Source organism: Populus nigra, chromosome 5, assembly GCF_951802175.1.
Source record: "Populus nigra chromosome 5, ddPopNigr1.1, whole genome shotgun sequence".
Lineage (NCBI taxonomy): Eukaryota > Viridiplantae > Streptophyta > Magnoliopsida > Malpighiales > Salicaceae > Populus > Populus nigra.
In genome coordinates this window covers 18,376,301-18,388,620 of record NC_084856.1, presented here as the reverse complement: position 1 = coordinate 18,388,620, position 12,320 = coordinate 18,376,301, and the positions used below count along the sequence as shown (strand labels likewise).

The 12,320-nt window shown below is 37.0% G+C and overlaps 1 protein-coding gene across 1 annotated transcript; it reads left to right on the top strand.

Moving 5' to 3' along the window:
- The first annotated feature begins 440 nt into the window (after positions 1-440).
- Positions 441-1,841, top strand: LOC133694313 (E3 ubiquitin-protein ligase RHA2B-like). Its single transcript, XM_062115802.1, has 2 exons — positions 441-1,338; positions 1,589-1,841. The coding sequence occupies exons 1-2, from the start codon at positions 876-878 to the stop codon at positions 1,594-1,596; spliced, it is 471 nt and encodes a 156-aa protein (XP_061971786.1). The 5' UTR covers positions 441-875; the 3' UTR covers positions 1,597-1,841.
- Positions 1,842-12,320: the final 10,479 nt, after the last annotated feature.

Here is a 12,320-nt window from a genome sequence, read left to right as displayed (position 1 = left end):
GAAAACGAATTCAGAACACAAGAAGAGTTGATTTTTCTTGGGTTATAAATTAATCTAGAATCCCATCGCAGTCTAGCTCGGGTAGAGTATCTAACTAAGAAATCGAGTACTTTTCACAGAGAAGAAAAATCAACAAGGGCGCATCTAGATGCGGCGTTGATTTTGATGACTATAAGAAGTCCAGATCGATCGAGTGGTAGGTGGAGGAGGAGCAGTATCGATGGTGGTGATGCGCCCGGCAATCGAGCACTTCCTTTTGCAAGAAGAAGAATCAATTGAAGCAACATGGCCGGCCCACAGAATTGACATTTTTCATCATATTGACAATAACATATTGGACCCTATAGTCCACACCAAAATAATTATGCGAAAGATAATGCTAATGTCACAGCAGAGTTTCTTTTTAAACAGTCCTACCGCTCCCTTTCTGTGCTGATGAATTTAGCCGTCCTGACTCCTGTCTGAGGATCTCATCGATGAAACCACATAATTTTCAACACTTTTGGTTGACTTGTGAGGATAATTTCAGGTGAGATCAGCCAAGTATGACTCCTCATCTTGGTTTCTTCCTAATTTTATATGTTTTTCTGTCAACTTCAATGACCACATAGCTGAAATCCTTGAATATTAATTAACTAGGAGAACAATATTTCTTTTAAACCTAATCAGGGATAATTCTATGCCAAGATTCCACATGTCACCACTTTAGTTAGGTCACATGCATTCTCAACAAGTTCGGAAGTGAACATTAAGTATACCAAAGCCTGATGAATTGCACCTGGCCACATTCACTGTGGAATCGTACGTATCATAAATACTATTATAGAGTTTCATAGTTTTGCACACTAACTTCAGCAGCAGCAGCCGCAGCCGCCATGGCCTCTCTCTCTGAATTCTGCTCCCACCTATGTACCATGACCATAGTTTTCCTCAGTCTTCTACTCCTTGAGATTGTAATTTTAATCCGGTCGGTCATCGGAAGCACCTTGAAGTCCGATAAACCAATAATTAGCACCACTCAGTACCTTAGACACATCGAAGAAAAGAATCCAACAATTTCTTACAGTAAACAATTGATGAGGCAGCAAGATTCAATAGAATGCGCAGTATGCTTGTCCGAATTTTCGGAAGGCGAAAGTGTAAGGAAGTTGAAATGCAAGCATACGTTCCACAAGGATTGCTTAGACGAATGGTTGCAACAATGTTTGGCTACATGCCCACTTTGCAGAGCTAAGGTTTTGCCGGATGAGATCTTAGCCAAGTATGATCGGATGCAGAGTCAGGTAGAGTATGATGGGAGTGATGAAGAGATGATCTTCATGTTATCTGCTCTATATGGTAACAGTCTACAAAGAATTTTTTAGCCTGTTGGTTTTGGAAACATTGGTTGTTCTTATATGTTTTACTTGCATATAGAAACCGCCACATGTAGATATAGATAAGGATATTTATCTTTTGTATTCATCGATCTAATAATGTTTTTGCAGTTTGTTCGAAGATTATGTACATATATCATCAAATATGAACCTTAGTGGATGAGTCTCTTTGTATTCTCACCTGTGATTTTCACTAATGTATGCTTATACAGGTGATTAAATTTCTAGTGGAAATCAAATGAAGCTCTTTCCGGATTTCATATGCTGCCAAACCTTAGTATATCCATGATTTTATGATAAAGAAGAAAGGTCCAATTTTGATGCTGACCCACATCAGTTCTTGTTGTTTGTTTGCAGACCATAGATACTTATCTTCTTCTAAGGTGGAAACGTTTTTGTCCCGGGTTTTGGAAAATTATGTACATTTGTATACCCCTTCGGTAATCAAAGAACTTTTTACTGGAATATGCTGAGTACTTGCAAGTTTTTTGTCCTTTCCGTTTTGATCATCAGTGCATGTAAATGGGTTGAAATTTTCCGGCACAAATTAAATGGAGCTCCATGGACGTTGGATGCCATCTACCTCGAAGCTTTCTTATACCTGTGTAGCAAGTAGTAATTTCATCATTTACCTACCCATTTACATTTATTCATACCAAAATCTGAACCCTCTTACCAGTTCTATAGCTATACGTACCTGCGTATAACCAAAGCCGACATACCCATTAGCTTCAGTCCCATCCTGTTGGGAAAACTCGGGACAACTAACCGGATCAATTAAGCGGAATACATTCACAATTCACAAGTCCCAATCCTTTTTCCCTCTTTGTGTAGTAAAAAACAGATTCAAACAATGATCAAATATAATGCAAATAATCACACAAATTAACACCAAGATTTTTACGTGGAAAACCCGATGCGGGAAAAACCACGGGACCGGAGTCCACCTAAAAACTTCCACTATCACAAATAATGGGTTCACAACTGTTCTTCCTCAGATTCAACTAAGGGATACAACATATATATCATCAAGAACTACTTATTCTCGGATTACAACAAGATTAAAGGAGAATTATTTGAGAAAAACTCACAAAACTGACAGCCCCGTTTTCTGTCAAAACGGCCAGCTTCCACACCACCAATCTTCGATCCAACCGTCCAGAATGAAGAGGAATGTGTCTAGAAGCTGCTGTCAAAATCTCAGCCCGATCCAACGGTGAACGAGCTGGAAATCGAAGAACGAACACAGGCTGCTCTGCTGCCTCTTCTTCTCTTTTCTCTTGTTTTTCTCCCGTTTTTGCTACTGCCTCTACAGTGGCAGCTCCTCTATTAATTCAAAGAGACAGCCTTGCCTTGCTGTCTCTTACTAATTAATATGGTGGTCCCACCATCACATGGTGCGGGACCACACACAACAAATCTCCCCCTCACGCACCATGTGAGGAATTCGCCATATTGGCGATCAACATGTAAGCTTCAATTTAGGAGGCTCTGATAAGCTTGCTTCCCTTCTACAAAACTCAAACTTCTCTCTCGGTAGAGGTTTGGTCATCATATCTGACACGTTGTCATCAGTATGGATCTTCTCAACAACAAATGACTTCATCTCCATAGCATCTCGAATCCATTGATATCTAACTTCAATGTGCTTTGACCGAGAGTGAAAAGTAGGATGCTTACTGAGATGGATTGCACTTTGACTATCACAGTGCAACACAAAGTTCTCTTGAACTAGGCCAAGTTCATGTAAGAACTTCTTCATCCATAACAACTCTTTGCCCCCTTCAGTAAGAGCAATATATTCAGCCTCTGTAGTGGATAATGCCACACATTTTTGCAACCTTGATTGCCATGAGACTGCTCCCCCTGCAAACTTCATCAAGTATCCTGATGTGGACTTTCTAGAATCAACATCACCAGCCATATCTGCATCTGTGTATCCATCCAACACAGGTTTATCATTACCAAAACATAAGCTGAAACTAGAAGTACCTTTGAGATACCTGAGTATCCATTTCACTGCTGACCAGTGTTCTTTACCAGGATTGGAGAGGAACCGACTAACCACACCAACTGCATGAGCTATATCCGGCCTTGTGCAAACCATGGCATACATCAAGCTACCAACTGCGGATGCATAAGGAACCTTTTCCATTTCATCTCTTTCTTCATCACTTGAAGGACACTGCTTAGAACTTAATTTAAAGTGGCTTGCAAATGGAGAACAAACCGGTTTGGAGTTGCTCATGTTGAATCTCTCGAGTACCTTTTGGACATATCTCTCCTGAGATAGCCAAAGTTTCTCCTTCTTCCTGTCACGTGTGATCTTCATGCCAAGAATCTGTTTTGCCGGTCCTAAGTCTTTCATTGCAAAAGACTTGCTTAACTCTTCCTTCAACATCTGAATCTTCTTAGCATCATGGCCAACAATCAACATATCATCCACATACAACAGGAGAATAATAAAGTTTCCATCTGGAAACCTTTTCATAAATACACAATGATCAGAAGTGGTCCTGTCATAACCATGATCCACCATGAAAGAATCAAACTTCTTGTACCATTGTCTTGGAGCTTGCTTTAACCCATATAAGCTCTTTTTCAACTTGCAAACTAGCTGCTCTTTACCTTTTGCTTCAAACCCTTCAGGCTGTTCCATGTAGATCTCCTCATCTAAATCACCATGGAGAAAGGCAGTTTTCACATCAAGTTGCTCAACTTCAAGGTTCAAACTAGCAGCTAAGCCAAGCACAACTCGGATTGAAGACATCTTGACCACTGGTGAAAAGATTTCTTCAAAATCAATACCCTTCTTCTGACCGAAACCTTTCACAACCAATCTTGCCTTGTACCTTGGCTGTGAGCAATGTTCATCAATTTTCAACCTGAACACCCATTTGTTCTTGAGCGCTCTCTTACCTTTAGGAAGCTTCACTAACTCAAAGGTATGATTTTCATGCAAGGATTTCATCTCTTCTTGCATTGCTTTCAACCACTCACTTTTCTTCTCATGTGACATAGCTTCATCAAAGCATTCTGGCTCTCCCCCGTCAGTAACCAGCACATACTCATGAGGAGAGTATTTGGTGGAAGGTTGGCGAGGTCTAGTTGACCTCCTCAATTGTGGCTCATCTGGAGCTTCCTGCATAACCTGTTCAGGAATAACATCAATATCATCATTAGCTGATTCAGGATCACCAACTAATGGCTCATTAAGAAAACCACCATTTTCATCATTTTGCAAGTCTCCCCCATGATTAGCAGGCATCAAAGATAACTGTGGAGTAGGTGCTGGATTTGAATTAGATGGAATAAAAGTAGTAGACTCTGTTTTCTCCTTCAGTTCAAAGTCTTCAATGGTTTGATCTTCAAAGAAGATAACATCTCTGCTTCTCACAATTTTCTTCTCCTTTGGATCCCATAACCTATAACCAAACTCATCATCTTCAGAGCCCAAGAAAATACACTGCTTTGTCTTGCTATCAAGCTTAGACCTTTCATCCCTTGGAACATGTACAAATGCTCTGCATCCAAACACTCTCAAGTGTGCATAGGAAACATCCTTTCCTTTCCAAACTCTATCTGGAACATCAAACTCAAGAGGAACTGATGGAGAAAGGTTGATCATGGCAACTGCAGTCTTCATTGCCTCACCCCAAAAGGACTTAGGCAGCTTTGCATGAGAGAGCATACATCGAATTCTTTCAACAATGGTTCTGTTCATTCTCTCAGCCACTCCATTCTGCTGTGGAGTCTTAGGAACTGTCTTCTCCAATTTGATACCATGTTCCCTGCAATACTTCTCAAAAGGACCCCTGTATTCACCACCATTATCTGCTCGAACACATTTCAGCTTTCTACCAGTTTCTCTTTCAACTCTGGCATGGAAATCCTTAAAGACATCAAGCACCTGATCTTTGGATTTCAAACAAATAGCCCAAATCTTCCTGGAGTGATCATCAATAAAACTAACAAAGTACAATGCACCTCCAAGAGACTTATCAATCATTGAGCAAACATCAGTATGAACTAAATCAAGAACATGTGACCTTCTATGTGAAGATGATCTTTGAAATGCAACTCTATGTTGTTTACCAACTAAACAATGAGTACATGTGTTCAAGTTCATACCTTTTAAAGGAAGGTAATTCTTCTTGGCAAGGATTCCAAGGCCTTTCTCACTCAAATGTCCAAGCCGCTTATGCCATAAATCAGTAGAGCAATCTTCAATTGCATTTACCTCCCCTTTGATCACCTTGGCTTGTGACATATAGAGACCTATCTTCTTCCCTTTAGCAACAATTAGGGAATTTCTGGAGAGCTTCCATTTACCATCTCCAAAGTAACTGTGATAGCCTTCTTCATCAAGAGTACCAGTAGAGATCAAATGTAGGCGCATATCAGGCACATGCCTAACATCTTTGAGTAGCAACTTGCACCCAGTATTGGTTTCCAACCAAATATCTCCAATGCCCACAACACTAGCCATCCCTTGATTTCCCATCCTAACTTGACCAAAGTCACCAGCAGTGTAGGATGTGTAAAAATCACGTCGGGGTGTAACATGGTAAGAAGCTGCTGAATCTGCAACCCAGGTGGTATCTTGACATGCAAGATTAACACAACCATCATCACACACAATGGCAACATCACCATCAGATACAACTGCAGCTGTACCATTCTCTTCATTCTTGTCTTCATCTCTACCCTTTTTATCTCTTTTATACTTTCTGCAATCTTTTTGCATATGCCCAGGCTTGTCACAATAATAACACTTAAAACCCTTCCTTGACTGAGATCTTCCTCTTGGCTTCCATTTGCCTTTTCTATTGCTGGATTCTCCATCTTGCTTGCTGTGAGAGAACCTGCTTTGACTTCTCCCTCGACTTTCTATAACAAGTGCATGAGACTCGGAAGTGCTTGTCCCTTTCCTCCTCTTCTCTTCATTGAGGATACAATCCTTCACTGTTTTCAAAGTGAGCTTTCCATTCGGAGTAGAATTGCTAAGTGACACTACCAAAGTCTCCCAACTATCCGGCAATGAACTCAATAGGATTAATGCTTGCATTTCATCGGCTAACTCAAGGTTCATCAATGACAGCTGATTCAAGAACCCTTGGAATACATTTATATGCACTGAAGCATCTTCACCATCTCTATACTTCAAATTCACAAGGTCTCTAATTACAAAAACCTTGTTTTGTGCACTCTCCTTGGCAAATGTTTCTTCCAACATCTTCCACACTGTATAACAGTCATGTTCTTGAGAAATATGATTAATGGACTTAGAAGATACCCATTTTCTAACATTAGCGGTAGCCTTTCTATTTAGTCCATTCCATTTTGCATCATCCATGTCATCAGGCTTTATTCCTTTACATTCAATCGGCAAAGCCAAATCATTGCAATATAAGTGATCCTCCATCATTGTTTTCCACAGAAAATAATTTGAGGAAGTGAGCTTTATCATGCCCGAATCTTCCTTTTCCATTTTAACTGCACAAGAACTCAATCTACACAACCAAATGCTCTGATACCACTTTGTTGGGAAAACTCGGGACAACTAACCGGATCAATTAAGCGGAATACATTCACAATTCACAAGTCCCAATCCTTTTTCCCTCTTTGTGCAGTAAAAAACAGATTCAAACAATGATCAAATATAATGCAAATAATCACACAAATTAACACCAAGATTTTTACGTGGAAAACCCGATGCGGGAAAAACCACGGGACCGGAGTCCACCTAAAAACTTCCACTATCACAAATAATGGGTTCACAACTGTTCTTCCTCAGATTCAACTAAGGGATACAACATATATATCATCAAGAACTACTTATTCTCGGATTACAACAAGATTAAAGGAGAATTATTTGAGAAAAACTCACAAAACTGACAGCCCCGTTTTCTGTCAAAACGGCCAGCTTCCACACCACCAATCTTCGATCCAACCGTCCAGAATGAAGAGGAATGTGTCTAGAAGCTGCTGTCAAAATCTCAGCCCGATCCAACGGTGAACGAGCTGGAAATCGAAGAACGAACACAGGCTGCTCTGCTGCCTCTTCTTCTCTTTTCTCTTGTTTTTCTCCCGTTTTTGCTACTGCCTCTACAGTGGCAGCTCCTCTATTAATTCAAAGAGACAGCCTTGCCTTGCTGTCTCTTACTAATTAATATGGTGGTCCCACCATCACATGGTGCGGGACCACACACAACACATCCAAAGGTACTTATGTTAACGCTACACAAATTGTTGTAAATCGATGTGTACTCGTATAAATTAACAAATTATATATATACACACACACTAGCTATTTAACCCACGCGCTTTGTTATGGGTTGTAAAACTTAAATATATATCGGATTAGTCACATGCATGCCGGGTGGAGAAAGTCTTCCACACAGCCATATATGAAAAAATTGAAAACTTCGTCTTGTCAAAAATTCATTTGAAAATACAATTAATACCGTTGACACACAAACCTGAAACACACGGGCAGAAGTTTCCTCCAGATATGAAAAATGTTGTTGAGAATTATCAATCCTCCTCAGTCACTCCTGTCTGGAGTCATATATAGTCATAACTTAAATATGTCCGTAGACGTGTTTGGTGATGAAATTTATGGATGGTTAAGGCAGGTTGCCTTGAGCAGGTGGCAACATTAAATTAGTGTACGCTCCTCTCTCCCTTTCTGGCTTCCCCTTTACTCAATTGTTTTGGAGCCCAAACAACGAATGCTATGAGTTATTAGAGCAGCTGAATAAGTAAATCGAAGAAGCTAGTTCAGTAGAATTCAATGTCTTGTTGCATCTTGCACCGGAAATGATGAATTATCTATACTTTGGGATATCTGACGGGGGCATGATTCATGAGGGCAATCTAAAAGAGACCCTGCAGTCTTATTTTAATGCCAAAGACTGAAAGAGGAGTAGTGTCGGCCAGAGTGGCGGAAATAGAAAATAAAATTAAGAGGGGTCAAGTTTTTAATTGCTTTACTATTTAAGCTAAAATTATAAATATTATTAAGAGAATGATTGAAAAACAAATTTCTTACAGGGGCCGGGGCCTGCCAGCCCCTCCCTGGCTCCGCCCCTGGTGTCGGGTGACCATATTATCTATTATCATATGAACAGTGAACCATCTTAAATGTTTTTTTTTTTTCAATCCAGTCCTTTTCTTCTTCTTTCAAGTTTTTTCAAAAAAAATAGGTCCTTTTTCTTCCCATTTAATTAACAAATTGCAACTTTTCTTTTCATTGGTGTCATTTTTAGTTGGATCCTTTTACTTCCCATTTAACAACGGTAGTGGTTCGTAAAATTAATGCTCGGTATACCATAAAACGGTGTTTGAAATCATATTTATCACATTTTCCAATTTAATCTTCTAGAAAAAGTGCTCACCCCACAGTGTATGGTGGAAAATCAAACCAGTGTAGCATGAAGCAACCATCATAAATACATGGGACATCTGATTGGAACTTCCAGAGAGCGTACATATGAGACATTTTTCTAGCTCGCTAGCTTCCACCTATCAAAATTAGTCGTACATAATAAATTTAATATGGGCATAGCAACTAGACACTCAGCAGCATTATCAAAAGGCCGAAGACGTTGATCCTTCCTTTCGTGGGACGGGTTTTAAAAGCTAGATCATATATTGCCATTAAGACATCCAGAAATCCTACCAGTGGAAGATAAACATGAATATTGGATTACGTTGTTTGCCGTCCTCTTCTTTCGCTGTCATATAAATGCCACTCTGTTAGCTGGGAACTATGTATTTTACAGGAGATCGATTAAACCACATCCAATGGCTTTTTGTCTTGAACGTTTGTGAAAGACAAGAACTTGATTGACAGTAAAGAACCAGGGTCTGTGTCAAAGCCTACGGCCCTTTGAAAATAGTTTTTGGCTAGATTAATTACAACAAGAAATGTACACTGGTTTGCACTGAATGCAGAGCCATTCATGCAATCCGCCACAATCTTGGCGTAACAATTTCGGAATCAGTAGCCAATTTGTGTTTCTTTTATAAAAAGGGAGACATAACAGTTCCTTACAGAACAGTTAAAATCTTCAACTACAAATCCTTTTCTCAGACAGCTACAGTTCTTCTCATTATCGTTCCGTTTTGAATTTTGGATAAAATTGTGGGCTTCTTCTCTACCTTAACCCATAGCCCATATGCCTTGTGAACAACAAAAAAAAGACTTCTCGACTTTTTTATTTTATTTTATTTTATTTAATTTTTCTTACAATGCATATGGGCTATGGGCTAGTTTCTCGTTATTAGTTTATGAGGTAATCTATACGTTTACCCTTGAAAACATGGTACACATATTGCATTGTTCACTCTTTTATAATTCGTTGTGATTTCTAGCACTTGATTATTTTTTTACTTTGATTCGCAAATTTTTTTCTCCTTCATTTCTATTTGTTAACCATGGGCAAAATTAAAAGGTGGAGGAGCGAGATGTAAACAATGCTGAAAATAGGTGGTGGTTATATAAATGGCATGAAAAAATTCAATTTAATCCTTTAATTTTTTAAATGATTATTTTTTCAGTCTCTTTTCTAAAATTATATTTTCATACAAGATTTTATTTTTTTTATTTCTAAAAGAGAGAGAAGTTGGATTCTGGTAGTAGAGAGAAAACGTCTCAATTAACACTGATTTCACCAACTAAAATAATTGATCTTGGTATCAACATGTTTCATTTAACGAGAAGAGTTTCACTAGGACATTTTCTAGCATTACCATCACCTGAGAAGATAGATCTAAGCTTGAGAAGAGTTTTAGATTTATGTTGAATTTGACTTGTTAAGTTGATTTTTGGGTTGCTCGAGCTAAATCTTTTTTTGATGGGCCAAACGCTTATCTAGCCTGCTTTTTTTTTACTCTCATTTTACACTTTAGCCTTTTTTTTTTGTTATTTAATGCATTTTAAGTCCATCAATTTTTTAAAAAAAAAACTAGCCATTGTTATTCAATGATTTTTTTTTATTTTTCTTGAAATTAAAAAAAAGGTCTATTTTAGTTATGTAGCTTTAAGAAATTAGGTTTGTTCTTGTTATTTCAATCTCATACGCTTGTTTTGGTTCTTCTTAAAAAAGTGCTTGATTGTCATATAATTAAGTGAAACACAATGTTAGGGATAAAAAAATTGTTAAATATAGTGAGGAGCATGACCCGAGTTTCAAGTTTGATTAGTTAAATCAGGTTTTCTCTAATCTTTTTTTATTTGAATTTTTTTGATAATTTTATCATTCAATATTGAGTTAATTGGTGTTCTCAAGCAACACTTAAGGCGTGTAACAGTGTCTATAGTCGGACGCCACTAGTATTTTAATAAATAGATTTATTTTTTTTCAATTTCATCCCTCAATGTTTGATTTTATTTTATCTTTATATCAAATTTTATCTTTATTATTTTAATTACTTTTTTTACTTTGGAAGATTTTTATATTGTAATTTTTTTCAATTTTATTCTTCAACATTAAATTGTTTGAGAATTAAGTTTCTTGGTCAAACCCAAATCTAGGATTTTACGGGTTGCCAGTATAGAAAATTAATCCAGATTTAGGTTTTCTTTCTTTCTTTATTATACTCATGTTTTTTTTCACTTTCATAATTTATTTATTTCTTAAATCTCATGTCTAATTCTTTTATAACTCTTAAATTTAGTTCCAGATTTAATATAACTCGAGGTTAAGTAAGACCAAATCAAGGCCAATCAGAAAGGAAAAAGAAAAGTACAAATTGTCTATAACTAGATTTAGTCATTGTGATCATGTTCATTATCAATATTGTAAATTTCACGAGTTAACACATATCAATATAATATGTCCCTATCTTTTCATTTCACTCCCTAAATATTTTTTACGACCTAATCCCTTAACGGTTCATTGTTTCACATTTAAACTAGGGCTAAGTAGAGGTTAAAACAATAACTGAGTGAAATTGTTTTTTAACCAGATCACCATTTGAATGAGAAGACTAATTCGCTCTTAGCATGTTAGGTCGAACACGCCACACTAATTTGTTTTCATTTATTAACACATATGGTGGTTGATTAAATTGATCTAATATACTAGTCAAGTTTTTATCCTCATTTCAAATATTTTATCATGTGAAAAAAAATGCAATTGGGCTTACATATTTTCTTGTGCAATAATTCATTTTTTATCCAACCCATAGCAAAACACTAACACTCAACCAAATTTTTTTAAAAAAAAACTAAAGGGCGTGACTAATTCTCCATAGCCATACTTATAAAATACTATTCATTAAAATAGTGTTTATTATTTTTTTCTAATTTCATCCTTTAACAATAAAATCTTTTTTTTTCTATTTTTTTTAATCTCATTCTTGAGTATTAGGTTGTCTTGGGAATTATGCTTCAGAATTTGTTTAGATTTTTTTTAATGAATTTAACACAATAACATGATCTAAACCGCGAGTTCAATATATTAACCCGAATTAACTCGGGTTATTTTTTTGGGTTCTACTTGATATTTTTTTTCATTTCATTCTTCAACATTGGGTTGGTTGAAAATCAATCTTTTTTTTTTCAATCGGCTTTCTATATGATTATGTCGATTACTTGACATAGATCACAGGTTTGACAGATTGACCTAGGTTGACTCGATTTATGTTTAGGGTTTGTTTTACTAGAGATTTGTTTTTCAATTTCATCCTCCAACAACCCATTTTTTTCTAATTAGGTCCTTTTTTCAAATCCATCCTTCACTGTTAGATTTTTTGGAAATTATGCTTCATAATATTTTTTATTTTTTTGTTGGATTATATATTGGTCTCGTGAATTTAGTTTTTTTTTTCTTGGTTTCAACCTCAACATTAGATATGTTTAAAGTGGAGCTTCGTAATTTATTTCTATAAGTTTATCCCGATCTCATGATCCAGTCGTGGGTTTAACAGGTTAAC

Excerpts from the sequence above, each read along its gene's own strand:
- LOC133694313 (XM_062115802.1), top strand. The coding sequence starts at position 876 with ATGGCCTCTCTCTCTGAATTCTGCTCCCACCTATGTACCATGACCATA.